Here is a 16,919-nt window from a genome sequence, read left to right on the forward strand (position 1 = left end):
GAGGCCTCATTTTTGCTTGACTTGCCTGTCAGCCTTGGTTTGTGTGTGAGTGTGTGTGTGTGTGTGTGTGTGCGCACATTTGGGTCTGTGCCCGCTTGCTCAGAATGCATTATTCAAAGACCATATTTCTGTATCTGAATACGTGTGTGTTAAGAGATCACATCTTGGCAGAGCAGTGCTGTAGAGACCATCCCTGTTTCCTTACCACTACGGGCGTAAAAAGAGATCTGTTGGATCAGGCCTGTGGTCCATCTTACCAGCATCCTGTTATAACCATGGCCAAACCAGATGCCTTTGGGGAGCCCAGAAGGAAGGCAAGGGGCTACACATCTCTTATAATGCTCCTCCACGGAGGTAACCTTTAATCTCTTTCTCTCCCCACCCCTGCAGTGCAGCCAGTGATGGTGCCCAGCGCCCCCGACGATGCCCCAGAGCCCCGAATCAAGTGCGGAGGAGGAGGAGCACCTCTCCCAGTGCCCCGAGGGGGAGTCGGGCTCGGAGACCTCCCGCGAGGGGCCCAGCCCGCCGGCCAGCCCCGCTAACCCTGACCACAGTCGCTCCATGTCGGTACCCGAGGACGCACACTTCAGTATGATGGTCTTCCGAATTGGCATTCCTGACCTGCACCAGACGGTGAGGAACCAAAGAGGGGACGAAGTGCGGGAGAGGCATGGAAGCTCACCTGTGCCCAGGTGCATGCTGAGGTGTAGCGGGAGGCAAGTGTGGAGGATATTTTGTGGTTTTTTTAAAGAAGCTAGCCAAGTTCTGTATTGAGCGTTGGGGAGAAATTCCAACCCACTGAAGACAAGAGCGACAAGCGATGCTGAGTTACCGGTTTCAAAATTAATTTTTGCCGTCTCTACCCCACCATCCCTAGCTGACACCCTTTTGTGTTTTGTGGCGTAATTCTAGCCATCTAGATGGTTACGATGAACCTAGGAATCGGCCTTAAACTGGGTCAGACGGTCTATCATGCTCAGTATTGTCTACACTGACTCACAGTAGCTCTCTGCAGTTTCGTAAGGGACTCCCATCTTTCTCAGCCCTACCTGCAGATGCCCAGAATTGAACCTGGAACCTTCTGCATGAAATTTTTGGTGCTCCGCCACTCAGCTATGGCCCTTTCATAGCAATAGTAATAGTGCCATCTATAGGTGCTGTAGAAAGTTTGAGGGCTGGTCTCTGCCCTGAGGGGTTACAAGAAGGAAAATGGAAGCAGATTATGCAGGGTTGGCACAATCAGGTAGTCCCTGCTCCTCCTCTTCACAGCTGCAGTCCGCTTGCTTGTTCAGCTACCTCTTGCTCTGGCTGCCCAGATAAGACTGGTATATGCCACTGTCTGTTTGCTCCTTGGCTGTCTGCCTGGCAGGCATGCAGGTGGCAGCAGAGATGAGGAAGAGAAGGGGGAGCAGTTTGTGATAATGGTAGCATAGAGTTAGACTCACTGGGAGGGAACGGGGCAGAAGGTCTTACACAAGGCTCTCCAAAACCTGGAGCCAACACTGAGAATATGTTGTCGTTTCAGTTACGTGTACTTAGGGTTAGGTATCGAAGCGCAAGGATGAGACACATTGGGTCATCCCAATATGTTTTAAAGTGGCCTCCCAGATGTTGTTGAACATCAGCACCCAATGGGATGTTCAGGAGTTGTACTACAGCAATATCCAGAAGGCCACAGGTTCTCCACATCTGTTGTAGAGTATGGTGACGAGGCAGTTGGACAGGATTTTACCAAATCGTTTCAGTAATCGGGTAGATTTCCTCTGATACAGGGCTCTTGTTTGCTCCTTTCCCCTGTGCCTCAGATGGACATGATATAATCTGCGTAGCGTGGGTTGCTCAAGGAGGGAACTGGTTAAATGGGCAGAGAGTTTTGTGGACAGGGATGTGTGTTCCTTGATTCTGCAATGCTGCCCAGGAAGGTCTGTGGCTGATGGACAAATAAAAGTGGGGATTCTCTTCTTGGCTGGGCTCCACACACCCTACCACCACCACCTCAGTCCCTAGAGTGGTAATTAATGCAGAACTGGATTCATCCTTAGCTCAGCACTAAAGGGAACTTATTTCTTCCTCACTTCATTAGCAATAAAATCAGGACACTCAGCAACACACACACACACACACACACACACACACACACACGAGACATTGCCACCAGCACCAGTCCTTTTATCCAGCAACCCTTTGATTTGGAGAGCCATCTGCAGACCTAGGCGAAGTGTCTCCCTGCCCCCCCTTTCCCTCCCCCCCCCCCGCCTGCCATTAGGGTCCTTGCATGGCTGCACAACCACTCCCTGGGCACCCCAGAAGTCTTGCTGCCTGTGTACATGCCTTCTTCCTCTCACTCGGCGATGATTCCATTTGTATCACACCTTTCCTCCAAGGAGGTCAAAATGGCGCGCATGATTCTCTCCCCCTGTTTATCCTCACAACAACCCCTATGACTGATGTATGATTAGGCTGGGAGACAGTGTGCTTAATGGCTGTGTGGGATTTGAACCCTGGTCCAGCTGTCCATCCACTATACCACATTGGCAGAGCACACTGATGAGAGCCTCCCTAATCCCCCCCCCAAAAAAACACCCCCCCCCCATATCAGGGTTTATCAGCTTTTAAAATTTGTTTTTATTGCCCCACCCTATTCCAGGGGTTTGTGAGTGAGCTGTAGTATTCTTAAACCCAGAAAGTCCACACTCTATGACTTCCGTATCACCTTGAAAAAATGTGTCTGTGGACCTGGACCTTGCTTTTAAGATGAGGTGGTCAAGGATGTCCTGAGTGTTGCTTACTTTTCAGGTGTATTTTCTACATCTGCTTATTTAACGGGCTAGTCATGAGGTCATAAATTATACACTTCATCAGTGTGGAAAATGAGTTCCTCACAATGGATACGAAAAGAAAGAAACCTTAAGCGGCTTGGCAACTGAGCAAAGGAAAAATGAAAGGACACGAATCGGCTTTTGACAACAGCCGCCATTGTATATGCCAGGTCATCCTTGTGGAAGGGGTCAACATCCCTGGCCATTCTTTGTGGGAGCTGTACCCCTCTTTGCCCCCCTGTCCTCACAGCCCCCACTACTTCTGGGGTCCATATTTGTGGGGCTCAATCCCAGAACACATTGGAAAAAACTGAAAAAGGCAAGAGAACTTTTGAGTATATGTGGAACGTCTTTGTCATAAGACAGTAAACCCACAACCCCACAGTTCTGGGTCTGAGGTTGTGTCTCCCTGTACATCTCTTTGAGAAATGAACCACTTCTCAAGAGTAATCCACCCTGGAAGTATAATCTTGCTTTGGCTACTACTGCTGCTGCTGCTAGGCCCAGCGTCAGCACACAACAGCCTTTGGGAGTTGTCATGGCACATCGCTGCCTCACCCCCGGCTTTTAAAAAGCAACTGGGTGTAGGAGCCACCATTTTGATTTCCCTCAGCATCTCCAACACAGCATTGTTCTGGGGCATTGTGAGAGAGAGCAGCCATCCACAGCTACCTCTGTCGCTGTTACCAGGTGGAAGGAGGGGGCACATCAGAAGACATTTTGCCAAGGGCCTGGTGAAACCTGGAACCAGCCTTGCTGCTGCTACTACTACTAAAGGGTAAATTTTGCCAAATAGAAGAAGATGCACTTCTTGCAACAAATTTGCATTTGCTAATTTGCATGCATACATGCACATTTAGAAATAATGACTATACTTTAAATAGCAATGTAATGTTTTTCATTCCAGCAGAGGAGAGACTATGAGCAGGTGACCCATGAATGGCTGCTTAATCCACTATGTAGCTGGTCGCTGTGGTGGATATGCAACTTCATTCCCCGCCCCCCCAGGGAATCACCTCAAATGTGACTACAACTCCCATCATCCCTGGCCACTGGTTCTGCCAGCTAGGAATGATTGGAGTTGTAGTCCGCTGGGGACTCAAGTTTGAGAAACACTGTTCTAGAAGAACACATGTCTGTTCTAGATAGTGTTTGGAGTTGGCCCAAGTATTGTACCGATGAAATGCCAGGGACGCCCCCTGTGGCCCCTTATTCCCCTCACAGTCACAATTCCCAGAGCGGTTTAACAGTCAATCCCTCTTCCCAGGGAGCTCTGGGAATGTGTAGTTCTGTGAGGGAAATAGGGGTCTGCTAGCATCTCTTAGCACCCTTCATGAACTACAGTTCCCAGAATTCTTTGGGGAAAGCCATGTCTGTCAAAAGCGGCATGAAAGTACTTTAAATAAATAGGGCAGATGGAAACTTAATGAGAGCTGGCTAAAATAACCTTTAGTCTCTTTCACTTAGCCGTTGCTGTTTGAATCCTCTATTCCTGCATCTTCATATCCAAACACACACCATATATGTATAACACCACTTCTCCTCTGTGTACGCAGTGTTTGGGAGGATGGGGTTTAAAATGTGAATATTACATTAAGCTACCCAAAGGCCATTGTTTGTTTGTTCTACACTATTTTGGAGAAGGCCCCCTTTCTTTTTTCTGAGTCCCCACCAAAAAACAGCAACAGCCAAACCCATAACATTTTACTGATTCTTTAAAGCTGTTCTCCCCCTTCATCTTGGGTCCCATTTCTATTCGCAGGGGCAACCATGGAAACCATTGCTAGAGATCACAAATTGTTGTGACCATGGAAACAGGGATGGAACTGCCACCATGTGTCTGGCTGGTTGTCCCTTCATGACCCCTTCCCCTCCCCCCACTCCCCAAATCTGACCCTGGAAGATGGAGGGGTGAGGACAGGAGGCAGGGAGGTAGTTGGAAAGAGAGAGTATTGGTGCTAACGTGAGTTGAGAGCCATGCAGAGAAACTCCTTGTGCCGTAAAAAGAGCAAAAGGCAGGAACACCAATCCCATTTGAGTCAAATGCATACCTTCCAACATTTCTCCAATGAAAACAGGGACATCCTACCATACCCTCCAACATTTATCCAATGAAAGTAGGGACGTCCTAAGGAAAAGCGGATCAAATCAGAAACCGACCCTTGACTGTGTAAATAAGGAATTTTTTCCTGTCTGCTTTACGAGTTTCTTGCAAGAGTACTATGTGTGGGTCCGTTTTGTATAAATATGTTGCCATTCTGGCCCGTTGCACCCTCATCACGGGTACCCACACGTTTCCTACAGCCGCTGCATGTGGCAGAGGAGGCCACGGGGCGCATGCACCCAGTGACTGGCAGGCGCTGTTGCTGACGGAGCATGCCTCAGACTCAGGGAACCATCCCTTTGGACGTGGCCTGCGCCACGCGCGGCTCAAATGCCCCTGCCGCAAATGTAAATCGGAGTAATCAAGTTGGCATGTTGCGTTCTCAACCTAGCAATTTCCTTGATGGGAAGAGGCGTTGTGTCTTGCCTGCGTGTCAGGATAGGCAGTGACAGCACATCGGGGATGAAAGAAGAGTACATGTTGCGTACTCTTGGTGTTGTATTTTAAATTGCCGTAGCCCACCTGGGTGAAGGGCATGATGATGATGATGATGATGATGATGATAATAATAATACATCCAGAGGCAGTGAGGGGAAGACTTGGGACAACATATACTGTCTATCCCCGTGGTGTTGAACCTCTGGCCTGCGCACCTAATTAGGCCCACCAGGCCTAATTTGGCCGGCAAGGCCCAGCATTTGGCCTATAAGACTGCTTTGCAAGCCACACCCACCACCCCTACATCTGACATCATATATGTAGGGCATACATGACGTCAGGTGTGGGTCAGCTAAAGACTTGACCGGGGTGAAGCAGGTTTGCAGACACCTCATACACAGTGCATTACAACAGACACTGCCATTGCCACACACACAAACAGAGAGGCTGCCTACAGATAGGCCCTCTGTCACCATTCTTGTAATTCGTTTTACGATGAAATTCTTGGTAGCTCGATGTCTGTATTACTTCTCAGATTTTGCCTGGAATTCTCTGTTGAGGAATCACTCGAAATTAGGCCTGCCCCAGGCAATAGCTGCAAGAGGCCTGTAGGGACTTTGTCCCCTCAGGGAGACTGCAGGCCCGTAGCCTGGATTTCAGCTTTCAATTAACAGTGCTTTTTGTTTTTCGTTTTTAAAAAGTCCCTTTCATTTGCGGAGATAAGATGGAAAATACGCAGGCTGCATTCTGTACAACGGTGTGGGAAAACATAATTCTAGTGTTCTCCTGGCTGATGAACGCAAAGGCAGCTGGGATGAACGGAAAAGCGCTGATTTTTATTAAGAAGGGGTTTTTTATTAAAAAAATTAACGTGAACATCAGCAACCAGTTACGGGATCTGTTCACAACTACAACCATACCATACATTTAACCATTATAGCACTTTAACAGTAATGGAAAGTCTTGGGAACTGTAGTTTGCTCAGGGTGCTGACCGTGCAGAGCTACAGTTCCCAGCTTTAAATATATGATGTGGATGTGAGACGCATAAGGTCTGGGAGTGCTGACAGTTAAATTACCTTTATAATAGTTTCTCCCCAACATGACTGTTGTGGGACAGGTGGTCAAAGAGCCCCCTCTCTGTGAACTAAATTAGCTGAGCAAAAGGAATATTCTTGTACAATCTTGTTCTACAATCAAAAAACTGTAAATTTATTAAGCTACCTCTTTTTTAGATCCTGACTTTTCCGTGCTCATTCCCCACATTATGTAATCTTACCACTCCCCCCCCCCCGCCCACCATCACAAAATTTATAGCCCAGGATGTAGAAAGATCAGTATTAAATCCTTTTTTCCCCTTCTTTTTAAGCCAGTGTGGCATCGTGATTAGAGTGGTCAAGACCCAGGTCCAAATCCCCTTTCAGCCATTAAGCTTGATGACCTTGATGCCCAAGGATGACCTTGGACAAGTGTTCACTAGGTCCTTTGGCTTAGCCTACCTCACAGGGTTGTAGTGAGGATAAAATGGGGGGCAGAATGCTGTAAGCTGCCTTGAGTCCCTTGGAAGAAAGAGAGGATGTGGATCAATAAACCAGATTTAAAAGGGCCGAAACACTCCTTTAGAGCAAACTCAAAACAAAGTGCCACTTTGTGCCATTTTGATGCATTCCTTTTGCTCTCAATTCCACCCCTCCCTCTCCCACTGGCCCAAAACCATTTCAGAAATGCCTACGTTTCAACCCTGATGCGGCCATCTGGGTGGCAAAGCAACAGATCCTCTGCACTCTCAATGAAAGCCTCAAGGACGTGCTGAACTATGGGCTTTTCCAGCCAGCCACCAATGGGCGGGATGCCAAATTCCTGGACGAAGAGCGCCTATTGCGCGAGTACCCACAGAGTTTCGAGAAGGGAGTGCCCTACCTGGAGGTAAGTCTGCTGGTCCTACAGCATACTGTAGTCAGAAGGGAGGACTGCCAACGGAAAGGGGGTGTTGAGCCTTTGGGAGCCAATATAAAAATAAATAGCCCAGGCCGCGTAAAAGTGTTGCAAAGGAGATGTCAGTACTATCCCCCGCCCCAATACACACACACATGCTTTTAAAATGTTTTTATTTATAAAATATTTTTATTGTACCTTTCAGCCCCTCAAGGCAGCTTACAATGACCAGTTGTATAAATAATACAAAGCAGAGTTAAAAAGCAGAGCCAACGAAAGTGCTAATATCAGTAAGATCAACAGAGGCTCAGACATGATTTGGAAGACTCTGCTAGGAAGATAATTTCCTCTGGGTGCCCCTTCTCCCACCACAAGACTAGGCAGTGATCATATCATCATTCCCACCCTCTAAAGTTTTTCATCAGTTATGCACCACTGCTGTTGAGAAGCAGTGAGTAATTGCCCAGGTACCCAGATGAGGAGAAGATCCTATACCTGGGACTATTTGGTCCTGGTTATTAGGCCATGCAGTTCCAGGTTGCAGCAAACCCTTATTCACCAGTCATTGAGCAGCAGGCAGCGGGCAATAGGGAAATAGCATTTTCTATAATTGCACACAGTCCCAACTGTCCTTAGGTCCCAACTGTCTTAAAATATTCTGTTTATTGGGTGTTTAATTTTCTCTTTGCGTTTACACATGAAGCTAAACCATAATTTGCTTTAACCATGGCTTGAGCCACAAGAGTCGTCCCGCAGACAAGAAAAGAAGCCACAGCTTTTTTCTCTAGAACTTGGTTCCTTCTTCAGCTGTTCTTCCCCTTGGCTTCTGTAGCTTGTCAAGCATATGGAGTGGAATGATCCAACAAACCAAGGTTGTCCATTTTGAACCTAACACCAAACCATAGTTAGAACAAGCCACAAACCATTGGTTTACATCATGATTTGTTGCTAGAAAGATAAACCATGCTTAATCTACTGAGTTAGGTTCAAGCATTCTAACAAACCACACTTTGACTCAAAAAACCATAGCTTAGCATTATGTGTGAACCAAGCATGTCAGTTGCCTTGTAGGCCTGTTGTCAGGCAATAAGAGAAAATATGACTATTTTAAATAAAAGGGTGAAGCCTTTTACCCAGTGTTTTGAAAGTTGGATGTCTTTCCCTCCAACCTTTATCAACTTAAATCTGGAGACAGATAATTGTTTTGTTTTAAGATAGTTGGGAGGTAGAGGGAAGATAGTTAAAATTGGTATGATAGACCCCTTGTAACATATAGTAGAAACAGTCATTTTTATTTATTTTTATTTTAGTCCCTCGCAAGTTTTAGTCTTGCAAGTTTTGGAAACTACAAAAACATGCCAGACCTGTTTGATCAGAAATAATGGTGGATGAGCAAATACACTTTGTAAGTAGCTCTGTCCCAATACCATCCACTCTCTGGGAAAACACAAACAAAATCCCAACAGATATTCCTGGTGCTTCTCTTCCATGTACTGTCATGACAACAGTACAGGCAATATTTTTCAAGTAACCGCATTCATAACACATGCAAATACTCATTGGTCATTAGAAATAATAATAAAAATAATGAGGATGAGGATGATGTTTGGGAAATAAAGAGTGACAAATTTGAATTAAATGTGTCACAGCAAAATAATATGTGGGAATGTTAACTGTATGTCCCTAGTTGGAAGGACCCTAGATTTGTAATCTAGATTTGTAGGCTACATGAAGGACATATACTAATTTTGGAGGACGGACTATCACTATACCTTACATGCAGAGGGTCTTGCATTCAATCCTTGAATTCTCCAGTTTAAAAGAGCCAGGTCTTGGTAATATGAACAATCCCTGTCTGAGTACCTGAAGAACCACTGCTGGTCAGAGTAGCCCTTTTCAAGGGGTCCTTTGTTTGGGGCAAACTGCTGGTACTGAGGACCCCCTTTGGGAGGCAAAGGATAAAAGCTCCTTTTGCCACGCACACACCAGGTTTGATTCAGATAGAAACCCCAGGCCTACAATCTGCCACTTTCCCCTCTTCCTCTTTAAGCCAGGAACTCTAAAGGAGAAGGTCAAGCAGGAGAGCCTCAGGGATCAGATGGGACCCGTTAAGGGTTGTGTCTAATGTTAGTTACACTCATAGTAGACCCAGTGAAACTAATGGACACAATTAACTTAGAATCATAGAGTTGGAAGAGACCCTGAGGGTCATCTAGTCAAACCCCTTGCAATGCTGGAATATGCAGCTGTCCCATACAGGGATCAAACCTGCAACCTTGGTGTTATCAGCATGACGCTTTAGCCAACTAGGCCATCAACTGAGGTCCATTAATTTCAGTGCATCTACCCTGAGTAAAACTTAGCTGGACCCAACACATGATGTATATCACAAAATTGTCTGTTTCACGAGTGCATAGCCACACATCAAGGATACCTATCAATACATCAACGCTAAATAAAAACATGTGGTGAGTTGGATCCAGAAGTTAGTGAAGCTGGAGCCGCCACCGCCCCGCCCCGCTGAAATCAACGAGACTTTGTAATGACTAATCTATCCCATTGATTTCAAATGAAACTGAAGAATGACTTGCTGCCTCTGGATCTGCCCCAGTATGCATTCAGTATAAAACCTAAGATTAGCAATGATGAAACCATAGGCTTGCATTCTAAATATATAGACTCATATGAGGCAAAGGAAGGTGTGGGGGGAGCAAGAGAGAGAGAGAGAGATGAATCCAGTGAATTAGAGAAGACTTGAGAAAATAGATATGTCTCGAGGCACTACTTGAAGAGTGGGAGGTACTGAATCATACAGATATCTGGAGTTGACATTCTTCTTCCAGATCTATAGATGTTAAATCTGTGGTTGCGTGGAGGGCCAGACACATTGGGCAGATCCACCCCATACATTTCAAGGGCATCCGGCGCACATTTAAAGGACGTTATGTCTCCTAAATAATCCTGGGAACTCTAGTTTGTTAAGGGTGCCTGGAACTTGAAGCTATTATTGGCCGAGGGAGCTGGCGTACAGCTTCCGGGTCATGTGGCCAGCATGACTAAGCCACTTCTGGCGAACCAGAGCAGCACACGGAAACACCATTTACCTTCCCGCCGGAGCGGTACCTATTTATCTACTTGCACTTTGATGTACTTTCGAACTGCTAGGTTGGAAGGAGCAGGGACCGAACAACGGGAGCTCACCCCAGTGCGGGGATTCGAACCACCGACCTGATCGGCAAGTCCTAGGCTCTGTGGTTTAACCCACAGCGCCACCCGCATCCCCAAAGAGGCATAGGATGTGCCTTGAATGTATGGTGTGGATCTGCATTGTTTCTAGTGCACCTGCATGGAAATGCCTGGACATGAAAGTGGCACGTCGTGCTCTAAAGTACTGCGTGCTCTGCAGCCATTTCACATATTTCAGCTGATGAAGTTCACTTAGAAGTGTTTACTGTGCAGTGTGCAACGGTCAAGTTTTTCTAGCATAGCTTTAACAAAAAGAATCAACACCCTCCTGGCTTTTAAAACAGTTCAGGTCACATTGTGGCAGAGTAAATGGATGCAGAGCACATATCAGATGGAGAAGAGAACTGGGGAGCAGCTGTAGCTCAAGTGACAGAGCATGTGCTTGGCATGTAGAAGGTCCCAGGTTCAGTCCTGATATCTCCAGGGTGGGCTTCTGCCTGAAATCCTGGACCACGTCTGCCAGTCCATGTACACCAACCAGCCTTCCCCAATCTGGTGCCTTAAAGGTTTGTTTTTTTTGGACTACAACTCCCATCAGCCCCAGGCTGTGGCTGATGGGACTTGTAGTCCAAAAAAGCTGGCATCAATACTGAGCCAGATAGACCATTGATCTTACTTGATATAACGCAAGCTTCCTATGTTCTGTATTCAGTGTGGAGGGGACCTTCCCTATCTTAGGCAGTAACCCCGGCATAAGAACTGGGATGTGAGAAGTATGGCAATGTATCCCTGTTGTAATATGTGAAATGCTGGAGGGCACTGAGGAAATTGTATTTAGTTTTGCCACACGTGACAGAGCATGTACTGCCTGCCTGACACATGTCCTAGTCTCCCTCAGTGACGAACCACACTTGAAGGTCCTTGTATAGAAGTGATTTCTGTGTGGGAAATTCATCTTGCTTAAAGCACCCTGAGAGCTTCTTATGGAAGTGTGAGATTAGAGTTGAGGGACATGCCTCTGCAGAGATGGTTAGGTGTCATGATGTGTAACTGCAGTAACAGCCCCCTCTCTCCCCTTTCCTCACTTCTTCCAGTTCCGCTACAAGACCCGAGTTTACAAGCAGACCAACCTAGATGAGAAGCAGCTGGCAAAACTCCACACTAAGGTGAGAGAAGAGAGACCTTTCAACATCTCCACCCCCCACTTCCCCAAACCCCCCATAGAAATAAAAATCTCTGTCCGGAGAGCATCTGGCTTTAAAAATCCCGTATTTTAGTACAGTTTCAGCATTCCAGCTCCGTTGCCGTGTATGCTCTGTTACGGAAATACTGTGCAGATCAGACAGATTATGAGAGTATTCCGATTTACTTAAAAGCCACCCCTTCACTGCTTCAGAGCTAGCATAGAGCTGCAAGCCATTACAGTGGTACCTCGGGTTACAGACGCTTCAGGTTACAGACGCTTCAGGTTACAGACTCCGCTAACCCAGAAATAGTACCTCGGGTTAAGAACTTTGCTTCAGAATGAGAACAGAAATCGTGCGGCAGCTGCGCGGCAGCAGCGGGAGGCCCCATTAGCTAAAGTGGTGCTTCAGGTTAAGAACAGTTTCAGGTTAAGAACGGACCTCTGGAACGAATTAAGTTCTTAACCCGAGGTACCACTGTAGTTTCTTAGCAGGCTAGTTAAATAAACAGGCTAGTAACTTTCGTGAGCTTATTTATAAGGTTGCATTTAATAAGCCAGAATGCAAAAGAATGCACACCTGGGACTCTCCATGGAAATGAATAGTGGAGCCCTTGCAGGCAGGAAACATCTGTATCCCTGCTTGAGCCCCTCATGCCCGCAAGACACTCTGGGAGGCTTAAGCGTGAGGCCCAGCTCCACTGTGTTCCTCTTTTCAACCTGCAGTATTCTGTCCCCTCCCTTTCCCTCCCCACAATGGCTGTCACTGGCAACTCTTTCCCCAGACGGGATTGAAGAAGTTCCTGGAGTACGTTCAGCATGGCTCGGCCGAGAAAGTGGCGCGGCTCCTGGACAAAGGGCTGGACCCTAATTACCACGATTCCGACACTGGCGGTAACTATCGAGGGGGCACACAAAGCGGAGGAGTCGGGGAGCCTGGGGTGCCCACCACACAACCCGCCCCTCTCCTCACAATAGTAACCCTGTGGTTTCCCTGCAGAGACGCCTTTGACGTTAGCTGCCCAGCTGGATGGGACCATCGACGTGATCCGGCTGCTATGCCTTGGCGGTGCCCACATAGACTTCCGGGCGAGAGATGGAGCCACAGCACTACACAAAGCTGTGTGCTCCCACCACTACCCATCCCTGATGGTAATGCCAATTGCCAATTCCTTCTCAGTACTGTACTGGGAGATGTAAGAATAAAGATGTGGGAGTGGAAGAAAATGTCAGCGGCAGCATATCTCCTCCACCTTCCCGGCTCCTTATGCTTTTGTTGTTATATATAAGCATATATGAGAAGTATGAGAAGAGCGGTCCCTGCTGAAAGCATCTTACATTCTCATGTCAGGGCCAGATCTTCCTGGAGGCTCTTACAATATTTTGCTGGGATGGGTCGCTGCCGCAAGAAGCTGCCAAACTAATGCCAGGATTTCTGGGTTCCCTGTTAAGCATAATACAATATGGTGGGATTTCCATGCCAGCTGAATTTGCTAGCCAAAGGGTCACAGAAGGGGCCAGTGGCGTAGCGTGGGTTGTCAGCACCCGGGGCAAGGCAAGTAATTTGCGCCCCCTAACCCGGGACGCAGGTGGCGCTGTGGGTTAAAGCCTCAGCGCCTAGGGCTTGCCGATCGAAAGGTCGGCGGTTCGAATCCCTGCGGCGGGGTGCGCTCCCGCTGCTCGGTCCCAGCGCCTGCCAACCTAGCAGTTCAAAAGCACCTCCGGGTGCAAATAGATAAATAGGGACCGCTTACCAGCGGGAAGGTAAACGGCGTTTCCGTGTGCGGCTCTGGCTCTGGCTCTGGCCAGAGCAGCGATGTCACGCTGGCCACGTGACCCGGAAGTGTCTCCGGACAGCACTGGCCCCTGGCCTCTTACGTGAGATGGGCGCACAACCCCAGAGTCTGTCAAGACTGGCCCGTACGGGCAGGGGTACCTTTACCTTTACCTTTTAACCCGTGGATTTGCGCCCCCTAACCCTAACCCCCAGATGTTGCGCCCGGTGCGTCCGCCCCCCCCTGCACCCCCCACACTACGCCACTGGAAGGGGCCACTCTGGCTTTCAGTCTGTGGATCCATAGTGTGTCTCTGCGCAGGGGCTACCATGTTCAGTAGGCTGTCATTTAAAAGACCACAGCTATGGTGCATGTTTTGTGGGGAGAGCCACTGCCTGCACTTTTGGAGGAGTCACGCTTTTGGAGGCTGCATGTTGATCAGCTAAGTTATTTTCTCATGCGCCGGAACGGAGAGCCTTTCAACGATCTCTGGCTCTTCCTTTCTTGCTCCCCTTTGGCACTTGCCCCAGACAGTAATAGTGGAATGGACTCCCTTGGGAAGTTATGGACTCTCCTTCCTTGGAGGTTTTTAAGCAGAGGTTGGATGGCCATGTGTCATGGATGCTTTACAACAACAATAATAATTTTATTATCAATACTCTGCCCATCTGGCTGGGTTTCCTTCCCCAGCCACTCTTTAGTTGAGATTCCTAAATTGCAGGGGGTTGGACTAGATGACCCTCGGGGTCCTTTCCAACTCTACAATTCTATGTTGTTATTAATCATAATTACAACTCTTAATGTATATATTGCTTCATGCCAAAATAGGTTTCTAAGCAGGATGCAATAATAAAAACCAATGACACAAACATTGAGGTATGAGCACATGCGATTAAAATATGCAATAAAACAATCCAATTAAAACAGTGCAGAAATTAAAACAGGAGGTTCAAGTCAAGAAGGGGCGTCTCCACCCCCCATCGTTCAGCCCGGACACCGAAGTCCAGCTCCGAGGGCCTTCTGGTGGTTCCCTCACTGCAAGAAGTGAAGCTACAGGGAACCAGGCAGAGGGCCTTCTCGGTAGTGGTGCCCGCCCTGTGGAACGCCCTCCCATTCGATGTCAAAGAAATAAACAACTATCTGACTTTTCTTTTATTTATTTCTTTATTCAAAGTTATAACAAAACATATTTTCCAAAAACATACTCTTATTCCCCCCCGTTTTTCCTCCCTCCCCCCCACAAAACCCATCCTCCCACCCCACCCCCTGACTTCCCTCAGTTCCAGTCTTTGGTTTCTCCAATAAGGCTATTTTCTGTATGTTACAGAATTGTGTAGATCTTCAAACTGTTTAGCTAATTATTATCAGTAAAAAAAAATTGTGAATGTTTATTCAAAACCTGCCAAGGAGTCCAGTTCGCTTTGTTGTGTCTTCAAATACTTTGTAAAAGGTTCCCATTCATCCTTAAAGTCACAGTTATCCTTGTCCCGTAACCTATATGTCAATTTTGTGAGTTCTGCATAGTCCATCAATTTTTCTTGCCATGATTCTTTAGAACAACTATCTGACTTTTCAAAGACATCTGAGGGCAGCCCTGTTTAGGGAAGTTTTTAATGTTTGATTTTAAAAAATATATATATTTTCAATGCAAATTTACAACAAAAATTACAAACATTGAATCCAAAATAAAACAGTACAAACAAGAAAAACAAAACACAAGAGGAAAAAAACACAAAAAACAAAACAAAACACACATCTACAAATAAAACCATATCATCATTCTAATCATTACGTACATATACACATATTGACTTCCTTTGTTCTAAGACCTCAAAATTTTTGCTCTTTCTAAATTGTTGTGTCTAATATAGATTACCTCTATCTTTATACTTTTTACACCATTTTCCTCTTTATTTAACCCTGCAAAGCTTCATTCGTTACATACCGATATGCTTACTCCAGAACAATGTTTTTTCATATACTCTTTAGCACATCACACCATTCATATGGGGACAATCAGACCAAAAATTATTAAAAGAATGGGAAGGTGCTAATGTTTGATGTTTTATCGTGTTTTTAATATTCTGTTGGGAGCCGCCCAGAGTGGCTGGGGAAAACCCAGCCAGATGGGCGGGGTATAAATAAATTATTATTATTATTATTATTATTATTATTATTATTAAGCAAGAGAATGCCTGTGTAAACAGGTGCGCCTTCAAAAGCCCATACAATAAGCTACTGCAAAAGGAGCAATATGTTTCATTCCTCAAGGGGCATGAAACAACCCTGGGCTGAACCTGCCTTTGCCATTCACGCAGGCACTCTTGGACCTGGGAGGCTCACCCAATTACAAGGACCGCCGCGGGCTGACTCCGCTCTACCACACAGCTATGGTTGGAGGTGACCCGCGCTGCTGCGAGCTTCTGCTCTACAACCGAGCACACATTGGCGCCACTGACGAGAATGGCTGGCAAGAGATACACCAGGTAAGGGCCTGCATATAGCGGCCGAGCTTCCAGGCGCTCTTGAGATGCCCTGTCTGGCAGCCCTGGATTGTGTGCTTGAGAGGGCTAGGTTACCCATCTTACATCCTGTGTGTGTCTCCTGCCAGGGTTGGCTCCAAGCCTAAAGATTGAGGGGGGTGGCTGTGACTTGGCACCTGTCCATCTGACCATCTAGCCCACATCTTCCATTCCTGACCTCTGCTTCCCCACGTACCAGGCCTGCCAGCACGGACACTCACAGCACTTGGAGCACTTGCTGTTCTACGGCGCCGAGCCTGGGGCACAGAATGCGTCCGGAAACACGGCGCTACACATCTGCGCACTCTACAACAAGGTAGGAATGGCGGATGTAGAAAAAGAAGATGCAGCACACATAACACGCCCTGTAGGGATGGGCATCTCTCTCTGATTTGGTTTCTCGTTTTTCCGAATCTTTAAATTTGGGTTTCTCCACTTTCCTGCAGCAATTTGTGATTTGTTTAATTAAAAAAAAAATTCTCGTGAAAATTGGCCAGCGTTGTATTGCACATTTCCCCCGGCAATACACAATTGTGCAAAATAAATAAATAAATCCTAATATATAATGCATTTCTGTACATCTTGTCTGGTTGGCGAACTGCATCACAAAATTCGGAGAAGTGTCGATTTCAAAGAACGATTGTGTTTCGGTTCACATACTGGTTTGGTTCTGTGAAGTGTGCATTTGTTAGTTTTTCATTAAAACGTGGACCAAATTGATCCCCAACCCCCATACATACAACAGTTTGAGAATGGTCAGGCCGATGCCTTTGCTGTGTTCAATCCAAGTTTGCCTTTCCTCTTTGGGATGGAACTTGTGGGAAATGGGCAGGTAGCAGGGAGGAATTGCACTGAATCAGGGGTTGCCTTTTTGGGTCATCAGCCAAAGCCCAACAAGGACCTGCCGTCCAATTTCAAAAGAGACCCTGATAGACATCCTCTTCGCTGTTGCTGCCGG

The 16,919-nt window shown here is 46.8% G+C and overlaps 1 protein-coding gene and 1 long non-coding RNA gene across 8 annotated transcripts in view; one reads left to right on the top strand and one right to left on the bottom strand.

Annotated features, from left to right (window-relative positions):
- SHANK1 (SH3 and multiple ankyrin repeat domains 1) overlaps positions 1–16,919 on the top strand; it is a 112,972-nt gene that overhangs the window by 30,621 nt on the left and 65,432 nt on the right. For 5 of the 7 annotated variants that reach the window (XR_013832406.1, XR_013832407.1, XM_079949212.1 and 2 more), the window contains exons 2-8: positions 391–633; positions 7,083–7,286; positions 11,576–11,647; positions 12,450–12,558; positions 12,665–12,816; positions 15,758–15,925; positions 16,161–16,277. Coding sequence is in view for 5 of the 7 variants with exons in the window: in XM_079949212.1 (XP_079805338.1) it covers positions 424–633; positions 7,083–7,286; positions 11,576–11,647; positions 12,450–12,558; positions 12,665–12,816; positions 15,758–15,925; positions 16,161–16,277 (1,032 nt within the window). In the remaining 2 variants the exon portion in view is untranslated. Of the gene's footprint in view, positions 1–390; positions 634–5,158; positions 5,271–7,082; positions 7,287–11,575; positions 11,648–12,449; positions 12,559–12,664; positions 12,817–15,757; positions 15,926–16,160; positions 16,278–16,919 lie in introns of those variants that run through there. The other 2 variants (XM_079949213.1, XM_079949214.1) reach the window with 2 other exon arrangements.
- Positions 6,719–7,338, bottom strand: LOC307201168. Its single transcript, XR_013832607.1, has 2 exons — positions 7,281–7,338; positions 6,719–6,919 (listed from the first exon to the last, which is right to left on the bottom strand). It is a non-coding gene; the product is annotated as an uncharacterized lncRNA (long non-coding RNA).

The sequence above is a fragment of the Podarcis cretensis genome, assembly GCF_951804945.1.
Source record: "Podarcis cretensis genome assembly, chromosome: 13".
Classification (NCBI taxonomy): domain Eukaryota; kingdom Metazoa; phylum Chordata; class Lepidosauria; order Squamata; family Lacertidae; genus Podarcis; species Podarcis cretensis.